Consider the following 20,273-nt stretch of genomic DNA (forward strand, 5'->3'; position numbering starts at 1 on the left):
GAGTCAAGGTCCAATTCAGTGGCAGGATGTGTTTGTAAGCCTCAAGTACAAACACAAATGGAGAAACTCAGCAGCACCCCTCACAGAAATGAGGCCCCAGCAAAGAATGAACTTGCGACCCCTGGCTCACCTCGATGAAGGGCTCAAGCCCGAAACATTGGTTTATGTATCTTTAGCTTTGCTCTATAAAGCACACTGATCTGCTGAGTTTCTCCAGCGTCGTGTTTTTACTTCAAGCACGGTGTCTGCAGACTCTTGTGTCTGAATGGCTGTTTGCTTTGATTCTGTTGCAAGAATCTGCTTTTATTTCAATGACATGATTCCCCCTGAAGTTCTTACTTCGGTATTTAAAAAGCAGGGCGACGACGCTGCAGAGTAGTGCCAGCAGAAGGAGGATGGTGAGAACCAGCAGACGTTTCTCCAAGTGAGTCCTGTTCATCCAACAGCCCCTTAGACCCTTGGGTCTTGAAGTGTCCATCTGAGAAAAGGACAAAAGGCGCAGTATTAATTAAACCTCTTTGCAACCTTCACATTTTTAAAGATGACGTAAGGGCAACTGAAAGGATTGGCCTATGATGGGCAGGTATCAATGCCAGACATGGCTGGAAAGATTCACAAGCCTCGAGAAACTGTGATTCGAGTGGTAGTTTCCCTTTTGAAGCTGACGGATGGTCCTGCCGATGCCGGTAAACCAGCCTGAAGGTGGCTGTGGTTGGACTTTTTGTGACATCTCAATGGAATTGTGGATGAAAAGAAAAAGTTTGACAACCACTCTTTTAATCGTACCTCATTGACTAGTTATGTGGACGGTTTCAAAATTCCAAAGGAAATGGGCCAATGACAATTTTTCTCATGCAAAACATTTCAGTAACAATTGGATCTAGAGCAGTGATTCTCAACCTTCCCTTCCCACTCACAGACCACCTTAAGCAATCCCTTACTAATCACAGAGCACCGATGGCATAGGGATCGCTTAAAATGGTCTGTGAGTGGAAAGAAAAAGGTTGAGAACCACTGTACTACAAGTACTGTAACTGATGGACTGGAGTTAGATTTCAGATTCAGATTTATTGTCAGAATGCATAAACGACATCATATACAACCCTGAGATTCTTTTCCTGTGGGCGTAGCAGAATTACCACTAATTGGTAGTGCAAAAAATAAACTACACAGTGTAAAACATATAAACAAACTGACTGTGCAATACAGAGAGAGAAAAAGTGCACAAGTAAGAGTCCTTGAACGAGTCCCTGGTTGAGGAGTCTGATGGTGGAGGGGGAGCAGCTGTTCCTGAACCTGGTGGGGCGACTCTTATAGCAGCAGCAGCAAGAACAGGCCAAGTGCAGGGTGGTGCGGATCCGATGGCACCATTCCCTAGAGATGTAGGGAGGTTTTTACCTGTGATGTCCTGGGCTGTGCCCACTATCACTAGTCAGAAGGAGAGTCGTCGAGGGCTTTTCTACCTGGTGCATCGGAGGCAGAGGGGGCCAACTTTATAGAAGTTTATGAAATCATGAACAGCATAGTTAAGGCAAATAGTCACAGCTTTTTATTCCCAGGGAAGGGGAATCTAAAAGTTAATGTTGACAGCCAGCGCCTTTTTCCCAGGGTGGGAGTTGTAAACACTAGAGTACATCTGTACAAACTGAAGGGAGGAAGGTTGCGGGGAAACATCAAGGGTAAGTTTTTTTTTTAACACAGAGAGTGGTGGGGGCCTGAAATGCCTTGCCAGGGGTAGTGTTGGAGGCTGAAACATTGGGTGTGTTTAAGAGACTCCTTGACAGGCGCATGGATGGAAGAAAGAGAAACAGAATTATGGGGCCATAAGGGTTTAATATTTTTTTGGTTGGAATATATAGGTTAAAACAGCATTGAGGGCTGTTCTATGTAAGGACCCGAGGGGCAGCGTCTTCACACAAAGGGCAGCACTGTTACAGTAGCAGTTAGTTCAATGCTGTTAAGGCGCCAGTGACAGGGGGTTCGAATCCCACCTCTGTCTGTAAGGAGTTTGCACGTTCTCCTCGTGTCTGCATCGGTTTCCTCTGGGGGCTCTGATTTCCTCCCTCCCTTTAAAATGTACTGGGGATCGTAGGTCAACTGGGTGTATCTGGGTGGCACGTGCTCATGGACCGAAAGGGCCTGTTACCGTGCTGTGTGTCAAAATGTAATAAAAAATTAAAGAGAGGTTATGAAATACCTCAAGGTGCATGACACGATAGGTCCAAACCAGCATTGGTTCATGAAGGGAGGATCCTGCCTGGCCAACCTAATGGAATTTTTTGAGAAAATCTCAAGGACAAGGGAGAGGCTATGGATGTTGTGTATTTGGATTTCAAAAGGTCTTCGATAAGTTGCCATGTAAGAGGCTGCTTTAATAAGATGAGAGCCCATGGAATTACAGGAAAGATGGGTGGAGCATTGGCTGATAGGCAGGAAGCAAAGGCCGAGAATAAAGGGATCCTGGTTGGTTGCTGGTTACTAGTGGTGTCCACAGGGGTCGGTGTGAGGGCCGCTTCTTTTTACAATGTACATTGATGATTTAGAATATGGAGTGAATTGTTTTGTGGCCAAGTTTGCAGATGAAACCAAGATAGGTGGTGGAGTAGGAAGTGCTGAAGAAACTGAAAGGTTGCAGAGAGAAGAAATGGCAGTCGAGATACTATGTTGAGAAACGTACGGTTGTACATTTTGGAAGAGAAAATAAACAGACGAGAAAATTCAAAATTCGGAAATGCAAAGGGACTTGGGGGTCCTCGTGCAGGATACCCTAAAAGTTAACCACCAGTTGGATCAGCAGTAAAGAAAGTGAATGCTATGTTGGCCTTCGTTTCAAGAGGAATCATGTATAAGAGTAACGAGGTGTTGATGAGGCTCCATGGGGCACTGGTGAGACCTCATTTGGAGAACTAGGTGCAGTTTTGGGCCCCTTAGAAAGGATGTAATGATTTTGATGAGAGTTCAGAGAACATTTACCAGGATGATTCCTGGAATACAAGGGCTAACATGCTAAGTGGCTCTTGGACTCTATTCATTGGAGTATAGAAGAATGAGAGGGGATCTCATAGAAACATTTCAAATGCTGAAAGAATTGGACAGAGTAGATATGAATAAGATGTTTCCCTTGGTGGGTGAATCCAGGACAAGAGAGCACAGACTTAGAAGGTCCCCATTTAAAACAGATGAGGAGAAATTTATTTAGCCAGAGGGTTGTGAATTTGTGGAATTCATTGCCACATACAGCTGTGGAGGCCCGATCACTGGGGGAGATTGATAGGTATCTAAGTAGTCAGGGTATCAAGGGATATGGGGAAAAGGCCGTAACCTGGAACCTGGAACAGTTTACCTCAGGGTGGATTTGCTGAGCATATTTAATGGGCCAAATGGCCTACTTCTGTTCCTTGATCTTGTGAAAAAGCATCAGCAGTGCTGGCTGGGTGGAGGGACCAGAAGGATCGACAGTACATTCGGAGAATCGGGAAATCCAGGAGGTACAGCATCTTAGCTGTCAGCGGAACCTTCGAGTTCTGTGTGATTATTTAGCCACCCAGCTATCAATAAACTGGACAGGGTGCAGGGGAGGTTTCCCAGGCACTGGAGGGATTGAGTTCCAGGAAGAGGCTGAATCGGCTAGATCTTTTCCCAAGAGCGAAGGAGGCTCAGGGGCTCAGGGGGAGCTTTACAAGATTGTGAGGGGTACGGATAAAGTGAACACTCCGTCTTTTTCCCAGGGTAGATTTTTCTAGAACTATGGGCCAGAGGTTTCAAATGAGAGGGGAAAGATTTAACAGGGAGCTGAGAGACACCCTTTTCACTCAGTAGAATGAGCTGCCAGAAGAAACTTTATTCAAAATGGTCAGATTTATATTTAAAAAAATTTAGACATTCAATTATTTTATTCCTACAACAGGGTAACAGGGTCTTCCAGACCATAAGGTCATGTCGCCCAAATACCCAGTTAACCTACAACTCCAGTACATTTTGAAGGGTTGGAGGAAACCCATGCAGACATGGGGGAAACATATAAACTCCTCACTGAATCACTGGCGCTGCGTGGCGTTAACCATGCCATCCTACGTTAGATAAAAATACACAACAAACAATATCAAACATACAGCAGGGAGATGACTCATCGGGAAGGAGGGACAAGAGCCTGAAGACGAACAGCCAATGGTACAAAAACAACTACTTCCCCTCTGTCATCATATTTGTGGATGGACAATGAAGTACAGACACTCCCTCGCTTTTTTTATTCTTTAGCAGTGTCTTTTTTAAAATATATAATTTACAACAGTTTCAGGTTTAATGCCAGAGAACATACAACCCTGAGATTCATTTTCCTGCAGGCGTGGCAGAATTAACACTTATTGATGGTGGAAAAAAAACTCTACTCAACATAGACATGTAAATGTAAACAAACTGACTGTGCAATACAGAGAGAGAGAAAAAAAATCAATGAAATGCACAAGTAAGAACCCTTAAATGAGTCCCTGATTGAGTTTGTCATTGAAGAGTCTGATGGTGGAGGGGTAGCAGCTGTTCCTGAACCTAGTGGTGCGAATCTTGTGGCACCGAACCTCTTTCCTGATGGCAGCAGCGAGAACAGAGCGTGTGCTGGGTGGTGTGGATCCTTGTAGATTGCTGCTCCTTTCCAACGGCAGCGTTCCTTGTAGATATTCTCGATGGTGGGGAGTGTTTTGCCTGTGATGTCCTGGACTGTGTCCACTACCTTTTTGAGGGCTTTACCCTTAGGGGTATAGATATCCCGATACTAGTCCATGATGCAGCCAGTCAGTACACTTTCCATCACACCTCTGTAGAAATTTGCCAGTGTTTCTGATGTCGTAGCAAACCTCCGCAAACTCCTGAGGAAGTAGAGGTGCTGATGTGTTTTTTTCATGATGCCATTAGTGTGTTGGGCCCTGGAAACATCCTCTCAGATAGTGACACCCAAGAACTTAAATTTGCTCATCCTCTCCATCTCTGATCTCCCAATGACTGAAGGAAAGGAAAACCAGAAATCAGCTCCTTGGATATGGTGACATTGAGTGTGCGGTTGTTGTCGGTGCACCATTCAGCCAAGTTTTCAATCTCCCACCTGTATTCTGACCCATTGTCCCTTTTTATACATCCCACTACCGTGGCATCATCAGCGAATTTGTAGATGGTGTTGTGGTCATTCCGAGCCATACAGTCATAGGTATATAGTGAATAGAGAAGGGGTTAAGAACGCAGCCCTGTGGTGCTCCTGTACGGATGGTGATTGTGGAGGAGATGTTCTTACAAATCCTCACCGATTGTGGTCTGGAAGTGAGCAAATCTAGAATTGTACATGTATTGCTTCCACAAAACAGTGAATTTCGTGACATGTTTATGACCACAAATCCAGATTCTGATGAATGATTGCTTCTAGCATTGGTTAAGAGAAAGATATTGCCAGTGGGCAACCTTATCTAGTGCTTATATGTAATAAGAAAGTTGATGAAATCTGTCTCTTGGTTTTGGCTCTATTTGTTTTGGCAATAGAGCTATTAGCTAAGCTTATCAAATTGGATCCAGCCATAAAGGGGTTTAAAGTGGACCAAGAAGAATATAAATTTAATTTATTTGTGGATGATATTCTAATATATTTGGCTGACTCGGCCAGTTCCTTAGTTAGGCTCAAGTCTGTATTAGATATTTATAGTATAGTGTCTGGTTATAAAATAAATTGGGACAAAAGTGAAATTTTACCCTTTAGCTAATGCAGACTATACTCAATATCAACGTCTCAGTCACTTTAATGGAGTTAAAACAGAAATGATATATTTGGGGATCAGAGTTAATAGTAATTTAAAGGATGTGTATAATTATCTCCCCCGACTGTGGAAAATTTGAGGAGGACTTGCATAAATGGACAAAGCTGTCTCATTGTTGGGCAGAGTCAATTGTATTAAAATGAAAATAATGCCGAGACTTCAATATCTTTCTCAAACGTTACCCACCCTACAAATTAAAAAAAAAATAAATGGACATATTTATTTATTTTATGGTCCCTCTTCCATATTGATCATTGAATATCCACTGTTCCTTTTCCTTTCTCTAAGGTACGGAGGGGTTATTTCTAGGGTTAATGTGCATCTTAAGGATATAATTTTTTTTGTATATACATTCATTGAGCCCTTCTTTTTTTATATATATATAATTTTCTTAAAAATAAATAAAATATAATAAAAGAGAAAGAGAGCGAGATTGCCCAAGGCATCAGGAGAAGCTTATTAAATAGTACCAGCAGAGTTTCTATATGAAAAGCTTTTGTCAACACAGAAAGCATAATTTGAATTCCTGAATAAATGTGGGTGGGAATTCATAACCAGCTGCAAATCAAGTCATTTAACTACAATCTTATTACATTATTCATTGACAAAATCCTCAGGCTTTGCTCTGCTTGCAAACACAAAGATATTCCAACAGCCCTGGGATCTAGCCCCCTGACCTTTCCACAGCTGAGGCCAAAACACAATGTTGGAGAAACTCAACAGGTCAAACTGCATACTTTATAGAGTAATAAGAAAAGTTCAAAACCGAAAATGTGGTACGATGAAAATATAGGCATTTGTTTTGGTCCCATTGTACTCGATGAAGGGCTCAAGCCCGAAACGTTGTTTCTGTATCTTTATCTTTGCTGTATACACTACACTGTTTGACCTGCTGAGTTTCTCCAGTGTTGTGCTTTTACTTCAATTGCGACGTCTGCAGACATTCGTTTTACATCTTTTCCATAGCTGGGGTCTTGATGCAGGGTTTCGGCCCAAAACATTGACCATCCCTTCACCTCCACAGATGCTGAGTTCCTCCGGTTTATTTTTGCTCCACATCCCAGACTCTGCAGTTTCTTGTGTCTCCACTTCCAAAGGGACAACTGGATTGAGCAGTCCACACGGATTTACCAAAGGGGGCCCACCTTTTTCAAATGCATTCAGCTTTTGAGGTCATAGCCCTTTGCTTCCACAGGTGCTGCTTGGCCCACTGAACTCCTCCAGCATTTTATATTTTTGATACAAAGGGAATAGGTAGATACAGCATACAGGCGAACTCCGGGTTACGAACGTCCAGGTTACGGAGAACTCTTACTTATGAACGGGCTGTTCCCCAATGTGCGTGCGTATAATAAGCGCAATCTTACCTCATGAATGCTAAATAAGAACTGCAAGTACCTGTTCTGCCTTACGTGCGAATTCAGCTATGGACAGACCCAGGTAACGGAACTCGCTTTAAACTTGGGGACTGCCTGTATTTGGAGTTTCATAAGCTCCCCGATGAAGTGGCACACGAGACTATTGAATGAAATATGCAGTTATGTCGCAATGTTTTTAAATTTATAAAAAAATTAAATGTAGACATGCAGTGCGGTAACAGGCTCTTACGGCCCATGAGTCCATGCCACCCAATTAACCAAAAACCACAGGACGTTTTGAATGGAAACTGGACCTGGATGAAACCTACGCAGATAGGGGGGAGAAGGTACAAACTGCTTAGAGACAGCGTGAGATTTGAACCACAGCCACTGGCGCTGTAACAGTGGGTGTTAAACCTTGCTGTTGAATGAAGATTGTTTAAAGCGAAAATAGCGATGGAGGATAAACAGGTAAGTCTTGGATGCCTCATTAATTAACTCTGGGATTGAAGCAGTTCCCAGTGAATAACAACAACTTGCATGAGGAAACCAAAAGGAGCCCACGAGTTGTTCTGGCGACATGAAAGAGTGACATGAAAATTGAGGTGGAAAGGCTCATAGAGACATGGTCAATGAGTGGGAGACGACAATAGGAAGTCGAATTAAATTCGTCCAGTCTGGCAGAATGTTTTTAAAATTGAATTGCTGATGTTCAAAGGGAACATCACTTTGTGTCCCCCTCTTTTCCTCCATCCCTCCATCTTCTTTCCTCAAGTTCTCCACCCCTTTCCCTCTCCATTCACAGAGCCACCCCCCTCCCCCCGTTTGCTGCTGTGCCCTCTCTCCCTTATTCGCCTGTTACCTCCTGCCCGTGGGCCTGTGCTCCTCCTGCCCCTCTCCTCCACCATTTTGTTCGGACGCCTGTCAACATACCTTGATGAAGGGCTCAAATCCAAAAACATTGGTTATTTATTTTTATCTTTGCAAATATAAAGTACATTCTGTGCCTTGCTGAGTTTCACCATAATGCACCTTTACTTTAATCACGATGTCTGCAGACGTTCATGTTAAAACACTTTTTAAAAAATGTACACCCAATTGACCTACATCCCTGGTACATTTTGAACGGTGGGAGGAAACTGGAGTCCCGGGGAAAACCCTCGCAGATAAGGGGAGAATGTACAAACTCTTTACAGACAGTGTGGGATTTGAACTCGATGTTCAAAAGGAGGTGAGTGTCTTTGTACACGAATCACCGACAGTTCACCTTCTGGTACAGCAAGCAGCTGGGGAGATATTGTTGCCAAGAGTATTTTAATATCAAAAGAAAAAGCATTCTGCAGTGACTATATGCAGTTTTTATTAGAACTATATAATAAATAGACCAGGCAGATGAAGTTTACTGTGGAGAAATGTGATTGGAAAGCCAGCAGAGAAGGCAGTTTAGATCTATCCCGAGATTTATCAATAAAGGTGAAGCCTGCAAAAAGCATTTAGGGAAGTTATGTTGGACTTTTACCGTACATTAGTCAGCCCTTCCTTGCAAGAGCAGGGAATCATTTTCAATTCTGGTTGCCTTAAGGTTAGGAAGGACTTGAAGGCAATGGAGAGGGCCCAGAGGAATTTTACTTTGTGGGGCGAGAGACCAGTTCCAAGGACAGGTTAGGAGCTGGGACTGTATCCGCAGGTGGATATTTGATGGAAGTTCATAGATTGATGAAGGGTATGGACAGGATTTAAATTTAGACGTACACCACGGTAACAGATTCTTTCGGCCCAAGAGCCCATGCTGCCCTATTACACCCAATGGGCCCTGGTACATCTGGAAGGATCCTGGGAGGCTGCTTGGTGGAGAGTTTGAGGAAAAAAGGTCACAGGTATGAAATAAAGGGGAAGAGGAACAAGAGGAAACACAATTTTTGTGCAGCGTGAGGTTGGAATTTGGAATGTCTTGCCTGCGGATGTGCAGGTTCCATTGTGGCCTTGAAGAGGTAATTAGATAAATGCACGGTGATGAAAACATTTGCTTGGTTTCGGAGAAGGCCAGTCATTACCCGTTTTCACACCACAGGCAAGCGGTGACCCTACTTTGTCCTGGCAAAATTTCAGGAGATTCAGAACCTCCCCGGGCCTTTCTCACCGCAGTCCAAATTCCTGGGAATTTACCTTCCTTTATAATTTAGGGAGGGGGTCCCGCCCCCAACTGATGACATGTTACTCACTTAGAGGAGTAAGAATAAGTTCACCACCCTTCCCTGTCCGTCCTGCCCAGCTGCCCGCTCGCTACCTCCCTCTGTTCCCCCACTCCACCGGCCCGCACCCACCCCCTGCACTTCGGCATGTCGCGACGGTGGCACAAAGCAGGACAAATGGCCAACTTCATTTCCCATAATCTCTCACACAGCTGGAACTGCTCTGGGACGGCCATTCGTCCTGCCTTGTGCCACTGTCGCGACGGGCCGAAGCAGCCTGCTGTTGTCAGGAGGTAGGAACCTTTTAATTGTAATCGCCTACGTCACAAGGCTTCCCCTGCTCGGCCACTTGCCTTTTCACACAGCAAGGAGAGGGTGGTCTGGGTACATTTCTTGGAGCCGCGGCCCTACCTTGTAGGTAGGGCCATGGACGTGTTTAAAATTCCCAGGCCGACCTTTTCACACCACGGGAGGGTTCCCGGGAAAATTTCCCGAGAATCTTCATTTTGTACTACAATGTGAAAAGGCATAGAGAGTTAGCTCTTTTATGGGGACAAATAGGCCTGTCTGAGCCTGTGTTGCCCAAATCCATCTTTTACTCCTCGTAAGGGTGGGAGGAAACTGGAGCACCTGGAGAAATCCCTCGCGGACACAGGGAGAATGTACAGACAGCGTCGGATTTGAACCCTGGTCACTGGCGCTGCAACAGCGTTGTGCTGACTTCATGCGGTTATTGTTAGAGAGCCTGCAGGAACATGATAGGATGTGACCATTGGATGAATGATTATCACTGCCCTCCTGTTCAACTGGAATAATTAAAAAGCTGCTGATGATAAAAACCAGAGATAAAATCAGAAAATGTGAGAGGCAGCCAGGTCATTCATCGCGATGCTAAGTTGCTGAGAGTACCTTCTTGCTCAGTTGTATTTTTAAATATATTGTAATTCAGTATTAACAGAATTAAATCAAGAGAGAGCATGATGGTTAATTAAATGAAAGGTATTAACGACAGCGAAAGTGAACCAGGACCGGGCCTTCAACTTGTCAGCTGGGAGGGCCAGAGAATGTGCTGACTCCAGGATATTAATTACGTCTGCAAGGAATGTTCAAATAAAGAGCTAAGAAAACAAGGAATTGAATGCCTTTCTGTCGGAGCCGGGACGTTTGAAGCAAATTCAAGGCTTGGTCATCTAATAGGCCGGGTGTCAAAGTTGAGAAGGAATAAAGAATTAAAACAAACAGTAGCTCATGAGATTGTGAGAGTACATGCAAGATTAAAGGTGTGAATGGGCCGTCCAAGATGCAGAATCTGGAGGTGCAATAGTTACTCTGTGGAAAAGGCTCATGGTTTCCAAGAACAGACTGTGACTTCCAACCTGATGAAGCATTGGTTTTAATACTGGATGCAGTTGCCATAAGGGAAGCGTTGTGCTTGCAGTCAAGGTAACTGTACCCAGAGTTGTTTGAAGTAGCTGCAAACAAACCTATTCAGAACAATAGCTATTAACTGAGCAAATAAATAATTGGCAGAATCTTGTAATCCTTGTGATAGAGAGAATGCAAGGCGCACTCACCAGTTTGAGACTTGAGAGTAACAAGAGATTGAGCATCTCTGTAATTTAGGAAAACGAGAGGCAAACTCAGTGAAAAAATTCTAACAGGGCTCGACGGGATGGTTGCCAGGGTGATGCAGCCCCTGAAAGAGGCATCTAAATCAGGAGTTGTGGCGGATGAAGTTTGTGCTCATACTCCACCATGTTGAAGTGCTAGGAATAACGAGACCAGACCCGAAGAATATAGACACACAATGTCATGACATCTGAAGCTGAAGTGTGAACAACCTCATGGCGTAGCTACGTCGAGTGGGCCAGGGCTTCTCAGTGGACGTGCAGGTTCTGCCTCGTGGCTGTAGTGGCTAGTTGCCAGTAGATAGGAGGCTGTTATGTCCAGCAGTCACAGGACGGGAACCGTCAGCGCTGGTTCTGCCCACTCACTCCAAACGTACCGCTACAGAGTCACGGCTTCAACTCAGGTTCAGCCATTCAGAAATGAGATGAAAGGATTTTCTCGCCCCCCCCCCCCCCCCACCCCGCCACCCAGGACAGTAAATCTTTGGAATTCTCTACATAAGGCAACTGTGGGGAATATACTGAAGACAAAGTGTGATATATTTTGGGGTGGGGGGGTTGTTTAGAGAATCAAGGGATATAGGATGAGTGCTGGAAAGTGGTGCTGAAGGTAATCAGCTATAATTCAATAGTACATCACAAAGGGCATTCAATACTCAAGCTCGTATCCAGTGACCATGCCTCGCCACCTCATCTCTTCCCAATTCAATTGCTCCTTGTATTCCAGTATTTTGTCCAATGGGTGTCTATTTAGCCAACATTCTCAATCCTTCCGATCTCATATGCACTCACATATTTGCTTTCTAAGATTTAAAGTATATTAATTTTTTTCTCTCTCTGCAGGATGCCCTAAAGAATGATCTCTCCTTGTTTCCTTTTTGTTTGGGAACTGCTAATATTGCCCAATTCCACCCCTACTCCACTACTCTCTAATTTCATGATGTTATTGTACGATACATTCTTTCTGTAAGGACAAGGTTTTATTTACATACAGCATGGTAACAGGCCATTTTTGCCCACAAGCATGTGCCGCCCAATTTACCCCTAATTAACCTACACCCCTGGTATATTTTTGAAGGGTGTGATGACGCCGGAGCTCCCCGGGGGGGGGGGGAGAAACCCACGCAGAAGCAGGGAGAACGTGCAAACTCCTTACAGACAGCACAGGATTCAAACCCCAGTTCGGCCCTGATGGCCGGCGCTGTAAAGGCGTTACGCTAACTGGTACATCAACTGTGCTGCTCAGTCCAGCTCTAATGGAGACATCCCAGTGGCTTTAGTAAAAGCACAACACTGGAGAAACTCAGCAGGTCAAGCAGTGTCCTTTATGTAGCAAAGATAAAGGTACACAACCAGTTTTGAGTTTGGCTATTCATTAAGATATGAACACTTTGATTGGGCGTCTGCATACATTTTGCTCACACCTTGATGAAGGACTCAAGCCTGAAATGGTGGTGATGTATCTTTATCCCTGCTACCTAATGTACTCTGACCTGCTCAGTTTCCCCAGCACCGTGAATTTCCCCAGCGTGGTGTTTTTACTTCAATCACGGAGTCTGCAGACTTCTGTCTTTTACTCCAACTGCTTTAGTACAAGGGCCAGGTTCCCATGGAACAAGAGAACTCCTTGCCATGCTCCTCTGACACCCTGAATTCATGGATAACTGTGGCTCAATGAACTGGGATGGAGGCCATGAATTTGCTGACAACTGATGGGGCTCTGAACGCAAAACTTTTCCTGCTCTTGTCAGTGCTGCGCATTGTGGAGAGATCGGGAACCCAGCCCTGAGCGTTAACGAACCAACATTAATAAACACCAATGAAGGAGGAGGGGGGGAAAAGCTTCATCAGCCGTAATTGCACCGTAAAACATTTGGAGTCTTTGAAAACATAAAAACATTTCAAGTATTATACTGAGGGTGACAAGGAACAATGGTTTAATGGAGTGATGTTAGTTTCAGGAAAGAGAGAGACACAGATAAAGAGATGTAGCTGGGCCTGAAGGATCTGGTAAAAACACAGAGATGCTGGACGAGCTCAGCCGGTCTTACAGCGTCCATAGAAGGTAAAGATATGTTACTGACATTTTGGGCCTGAGCCATTTCTCATGACTGGAGTTAAAAAAAAAAGGCAGGTGTCTGTGTTGAAAGGTTGGGGAAATGAAAAGAATGGGAGTGGGAGGAGAGGAATTCATGGGTTGGAGGGGGGGGGGATTGTTTTTGGCTCAGTGCCTCAGACCATGGAAAAACACATTAGCAAGGGAATGGGACAGGGAACTGAAATAGACGGCCGCTCGGAGATCCGCGCAATTGAGGCGATGCTCAACGAAGTGATCTCCCAGCCACGCATTTCCAGACTGAGACCAGTTACAAACTGGAAGGAACAACACATTCAAACCCAGACCCTCGGTAAGTTAAAGGGACACCACCTAATTTTCCACCTGGGCACTCTCCAACTGGATGGCATTAATATTGACCTCCATTTTCTGCGAGCCCACTCCCCGTTCTCCCTCTCTACCCCATCCCTCTGTCTTCTTTCCTCCAGCCCTCCACCCCTTCCCTCTCCATTCACAGAGCCATTCCCCCTCCCCCTGTTTGTTGGTGTGCCCTCCCTCCCCTTACCCACCTATTACCTCCTCCCTGTGCTCCATCTCTCAACCATTTTGTTTGGGCACCTACATTTTGTTCATACCTTGCTGAAGGGCTCAAGTCCGAAACGTCGGTGATGTATCTTAATCTTTGCTATATGAAGTTCACTGTTTGACCTGCTGAGTCTCTCTGGCTTGGTGCTTTCACTTCAATCACAGTGTCTGCAGACACTGCACTCATTGAGACTGCGACCTCTGGTTCTGTACACCCCAGCCAGGGAAAGGATCGATATTCGCAATTTAAAAAAAAATAAATTGTGCATCTCATGAGATCACCTTACTCTTGTAAATAAGGAAGGATAGGGCTCAAAACGAGGGAAATGTGGGAGATGGACATGGGAAAAAAGAGTCAAGAACAATATTGGTCAAAACTGTGGTCTGATAATATGACATCATTTATTAATGTCAGATACAGATTGGTACAATACAATTTTATGCACCAATTATAGCTTACATCGCAAAAATTACATGGTTTAAAATCTGAAATATTGCATTCGTGTTTTAGGTTTCGTGTAGAGGTTGGAACATTTATACATTCATCCTGGCTATGCGTGACAGTGAGATCAATACAATTTTATGCACCAATTATAACTTACATCGCAAAAATTACATGGTTTAAAATCTGAAATATTGCATTCGTGGTTTAGGTTTCATGTAGAGGTTGGAACATTTATACATTCATCCTGGCTATGCGTGACAGTGAGATCCTTTTGGAACAACAAAAATTATTGAAGTGGATTTTCCATTGGAACCAGAACTGTATTTATTGAGCAATCTTATTGCACAAAACTATCAAAATATCAAATCCAGCAGCAGGCCAGGAAAGTGTATCTGCTGGTCACATGACATCCGACTCCCCCAACTCATTACTCGCTGGAATATGGAAATGCAACCTTGTGCCCCCTGGAAAAGATCACTTATAATCTTAGAAAGAAATATGACGTGCTTATTAAACCATGGCAGCCTTATTTGAATCATACTGGCTTAAGGATATAATTAACTTCCCCAAAAAGGGTTAAATATTCGTTATGTTAATTGCATTCTGAAGATCAAGGTATGGGTGAATTAATGAAGGCTCCTCAAACACCTCTTCTATTTAATGTTAGCAGTTGGGGAGGGGGTGAGATTTGGGCAATCATATGAGACTCTATCATTTAAAAATTCTATCTATATGTATGTAATAATGTTCTACGAGTCTTTGAAAAAATTAAAATAATGTATTCAAAATGGCTTAACATTTTCCCAAACTAAATGCAGGTTGTTAAAGTTAAAACTGGTTTCCCTCAAGATTACCAAACATTGGTTGCTCACTGGACAATTTGGACAAATGTTCCTGCGGCATTTACCTGCAGGAGTGAGATGACGTAAACATGGATCCAAACACACAAAGGGGAAGTTACTGAGACAAGATATCCTAGAAACATTCCACTCCTCGATTTTCAAATTGCCTGGAAAAGACCAGCACTGCTAAAGGCAAGTGGCTGTTCCTTATCGCAAAGGTGGACACAGAAACCTTCACTAAGATTTGACTTGAACAGAACCAGTAGAGCTCAGTGAATCTGCTTTCAGGGAGGGTGGAGAGCTTCAAATGTTAATTCTGCTTTTTCATCCACCCCCCCTCCCCCCCCCCCCCCCCAAAGACGCTGTTTAACCCGCTGAGTATCACAGACAGCATAGCGGTTAGCGCAACACTGTTACAGCACCAGTGATTCGGGGTTGAATCTGACGCGATCTGTAAGGAGTTTCTCCACGTGTCTGCATGGGTTTTTCCTAGGGGCTTCAATTTCCTTTCACCGCTCAAAATGTACTGGGGGTGTAGTCAATGGGGTGTAATTGGGCAGAATAGACTCGTGGGCCATAAGGGTCTGTTGCTGTGCTTTAAATATAACCATATAACCATAACCATATAACCGTTTACAGCACGGAAACAGGTCATGTCGCCCAGTATTTTGTTTTTTTAATTTCAGATTTCCAGCTCCTGGAGATTTTAGTTATGTAATTTTGCCTCCTGAATTTAGTGATTTCTAGATATATAAAATTCCCATTGCAATTCATACCAAATGTAAAATATTCAAAGATGCGATTAGAGCTGTTAAATCAAATAAGACTGACAATTTTATAAACAACGGCAGGTTGTGTGAAAGTATCCCATGTATGCCCGACCTCAACAAATCATTGCTGAGATTTAAACTGGAGCATTAATTCTGATTTCACAGGGCAGGCACCACATACAGATTAGATGGAGTTTATGTTTGCAAGAGGTGCTGTTGAATTTCATCTCCACAGGGCACAAAATCTTTCTCGGCAACAGGATCGTCCCTCTCCACCAATCACCACAGCCCCCCCCCAAAAAAAAACCAAGCCTGACTGACAGGTGGGGATCTACATGGGATTGAAAGGGTGGCCAAATCCAGACCTGGTCAATCCACAGCAAACCCAATGGTGAGTAGTTTTGATGCCCGCTTGCAAACTGACCCACAATTGGGTTCTGACCAGGTAGGGTCAGAGAGCCAGGCCGCACTCAGGTGACTAGGATTCTGGTTGCTGCTGGATAATGACGGAAGCTGGAAGTGAGGGTGTCAGTGGGGTGGGTGAACTGATGATATGGAGAATATTCTTCCCTATGAATTGCAGTGAGGCAAGAAAGCCATTAATCTTTCCCCCAAAATTATCCCACCCCTCTACCCCTGGAGCTTCTGAATTCTGGGTGTCTAGACATTGGAGGAAAGGCAGGAGTAAACTATAGGCTCAACAAACAATCTTCTGGAGGAACTCACCAGCTCAAGGAGCAACACAAGTGGTCGAAAAAGGATGTTCCACCACTCTCAATTTGATCACTCTCTTCATTTTGTGCATCAGATTGTTTGTTGCAATTTAAGGTGGTGCACAGAATACATATGTCTGAAGTTAAATGATCACGCTTTTATCCTGATATGGATCCTCTATGCGATAAGTGTAATATTTTTGAAGCTTCATTGATTCATATGTTTTGGGAGTGTCCGAACTTGGAATAATTTTTAGAAAGAGATTTTTCCAAACTTTCTCAGCGATTCTTAAGACTAAATTAAAACATTGCCCTTTGTTGGCTTTATCTGTTTTTTCTCTGTCCTCAACCGAGCCGTTTGCTTTGCTGATAGCCAGATGAGCAATTATGATGGTGGAAAGATAATGTTTCACCACCTCACATACAATGGTTACATGATATCACACCTTATTTAAGTTTGGAACAAATTTAATTGAAAGATGCAAAGTCTGAATTTGGTAAAACGTGGGGCAGCTTCATGGATTATTTTCATAATCTGAGGACCGAAGTGGTGTGGACGCTCCGGGGATTCCCTGCCTGGTGTCTGGGGGACCATTATTTGATTCATATTTACAATATATACAGATGACCTTGTTCAGAGGGAGGGGGGAGATTAGTAGGAGAAATTTTAAAAAAATTATTAAGACAAATAAGTAAAAGGGGTTTACCTACAGATCACGTATCATGTCACAGAACATGATTGCATCAGAGAAGGATAAAATATGTAAAGGAATTTTACGAGTATTTCGTATAATTTTTGTATTCGATAATTTGGAGATAGTACGAATTATGATTTAATTATTATAATTATAGAATTTGATGTCATGAGTGAATAATTATGGTTATGCTTTTAATTTATAATTGAAATGTGATGCGTTTATGATATGATTTGATTTACATTATGATTAGTTTATCTTGGGTAAAGGAATTTTGTTAAATTCAATAAAAATATTTTAAAAAGAAAAGGGATGTTTGATGTTTCAGGTGGGAACTCTACATCATGTCTTGATGAAGGGTTCAGACCAGGAACGCTCACCATTCTATTTCTACCATTGATGATGTCTAACCTTCCAAGTTCCTTACCAGAATATTTGTTGTTCCAGATTCCACCACATGCAGTCCCCTTCGTGTCTCCCTAAAACAAAGGCTCCCCAGCTTCATTAAAACATTTACACCGCCTTCAACCTCAGGGTTAACATTTATTTCACTTTGAACATAAGAAATAGGGGCAGGAGTCGGCCATCCGGCCCATTGAGCCTGCTCCGCCATTCAATGAGACCATGACTGATCTGAGTTAGGCTCACTTCCCTCTCTAGCATTTTGTGATTTTTTATTACTACAATCTGCAGACTGCAAAAAGTCTGCAGACTTTTGTGTTTCAATCCCCTCCACCTACCTGCCCTTCCCTCATATCCCTTCCTATGTAGAAATCTTTTTAACTTTGTCTTAAATAAATTTAATGAGGTTGCTTCCACTGCTTCAATGGGCAGTGAATTCCACCTCCCTCTGTGAAAAGCAGTTGCTCCTCATCTCCGTCCTAAATCTACTACCCTGAATCTGTTCTTCCCCCACCAACGGAAACTACCTACTACCTCAATCTTACCCATACCTTTCACAATTTTATATGTTTCTATAAGATCCCCTCTCATTCTTCTAAATTCCGAGTACAGTCCCAGTCCCATATTGCATTGGGCCCCAAAGTGAGTGAGCTGTGAGCTAGGTTGAAAACAATAGAACACTACAGCTCAGTACAGGCCCTTTTGCCTTTGATGTCCCATATACTCCTTTTAAAAAAGTTCTAAACCCTCCCTATCCCATAACCCTCTATTTTTCCTTCATCCATGTACCAGTCTAAGGGTCTCTGAAATGCCCTTAATGTTTTAGCCTCCACAACCATCCCTAGCAAGGCATTCCAGGTACTCACAACTCTCCATGTAAAAAAAAAACTTACCCCTGATGTCTTCCCTAAACTTCCCTCCCTTCACCTTGTGCACATGTCCTCTGGCGTTTGCTGATCCTGCCCTGGGAAACAGGTGCTGGCTGTCCACCCTATCTATGCCTCTCATAATCTTGTAGTCCTCTATCAAGTCTCCTCTCATTCATCTACACTCCAAAGAGAAAAATCCCAGCTCTGCCAACCTTGCACTTAACATCTCAGCTGTCCCCAACACACATTTTGAAAGGGGGTGGCGGGAGAGCGGGTTGTAATTCAGTGCATCACATTTGGAAGGAGGTCACAGGCTCAGACTGGGTTTGTGGGACTCTACTCGAATGGGAAGAGGAGGGACTGGCAGTACTCGGAGGAACAGGAGAAGTTGCAGGGAGTCACCCCACCCACCCCCTTGCAGCGGTCACATTAAGCAAAGATCAATTTCCAAATGAGGAGTTAATTGAGAAAGGGAGCTGGCCAAAGAGCCACATGGGCCTTTTCGAACTCAGCACGTGGTTTGATCTGGAATTCACGGCCTGAAAAGGAGTTGGAAACCAAGCCGGCAATAATTTCCACTGGAGAACTGGTTAATACTTTAAAAGGAAACATTTACAGGCTGCTGTGGAAAGAGCAGGAGTGGGAATAAGTGGACAGTTTTCAAAGATGGATGAAATGGCCTCTCTCCAAGGTGTAGGATACTAAGGTTTTAACAAGCACTCCTGCCAGAAGTATATTCAATTTTAAGCCCACAATTTCTTGCCAATTTTAAAAACATATCATGACAGCCATCAGACTGCAAGGCACCAGAAGAAGCTTATCCTCGGATCCATGTTTCTTCCTCTGTCAGCCAACAAACACAAACGTGCAAAAACACTTTGAACAATAATTTCTCACCTTGACTGATGAACAATGAACAAGTCAAGAGACATAGCTGCTTTTCTACAAATAAAAAAATCTGACATGAAAGCATAAGCAGATTACGGAGCTGCTCTGCTGAGGAAGAGATTCAGGGAGAAATTACTTCAAGAACATGACTGGAAATTCAGAGGTCAAAAGATAAATCCTTCACTCAAAGCCTCACATTTACACAAAATATTAGAGTTAAATCTTGGCTTGACGTTTATTGAGAGACAGACAAACCAGCAAGAGGCCAAACTTCAGTTTGAATGATCTCAGCTTGGCCTCTTCTCCTACTCTCTCTGACTGAATGTTGATGTCCTGGTCTCTCAGCAGCGGGACGGTGTCTGGAGCCAATGCAAGAACAATAGGAAGTATCAGTGCCCAAACTTCACAACTGTCCATTGTTTTCTGCGAGGACCCCTTCATGTAGAAAACGAAGGACTCCACACTCAATTTCCATTTGGGACAAGGGTATATAGGCCCACCGGGATGAATTGGTGTCAAGATTCCATTAACTTCCCAGCTGAAGGCTGACAATTTAAACCAAGGGTTCTGAGTAACAATCCCATCCGGCATGAACCATAACCAAAGTAACAAGCAGCATAAACATTGCTCAAAGAGGCCTTGTGTTATATATTCAATTTACTGAACCACATGTCCACCAATCTGTTACCTTCCACACCAAAGGAGCCCTGTGGCCTTGAGAGGATAATCTACGATTCCCTGGGAAAATTACTCAATACCTGTTAAATTGTCAAGATATCCCAGAATGCATTCTAATGCATGACAACATCACCAGAGGTATTTATGAGCTGTAAAATTGTCCAAAGAGATACGAAAAGCAATCTGATGAATGGCAAATTCGTGGAAAGGAAATTAAGGTGATTTTGTTTCTGTATTTAACTCACCTGAAAATTCTTATACTTGGGATGAAATATAATTTTGCTCATTTCCTGGTCAAACCAATCCACACTGGAAATCCTACGAGACACCTCCAGTTGGCCACGAGGCCTATGTGCA

The 20,273-nt window shown here is 43.5% G+C and overlaps 1 protein-coding gene across 2 annotated transcripts in view; it reads right to left on the bottom strand.

The window, feature by feature from the left end:
• ece1 (endothelin converting enzyme 1) overlaps window positions 1-20,273 on the bottom strand; it is a 235,351-nt gene that overhangs the window by 116,417 nt on the left and 98,661 nt on the right. For both annotated transcript variants that reach the window (XM_069919098.1, XM_069919097.1), the window contains exon 3: window positions 340-478. In XM_069919098.1, the coding sequence (XP_069775199.1) occupies window positions 340-478 (139 nt within the window). The remainder of the gene's footprint in view (window positions 1-339; window positions 479-20,273) is intronic.

This window comes from Narcine bancroftii, chromosome 2 (assembly GCF_036971445.1).
Source record: "Narcine bancroftii isolate sNarBan1 chromosome 2, sNarBan1.hap1, whole genome shotgun sequence".
In the NCBI taxonomy this organism is placed as follows: Eukaryota; Metazoa; Chordata; class Chondrichthyes; order Torpediniformes; family Narcinidae; genus Narcine; species Narcine bancroftii.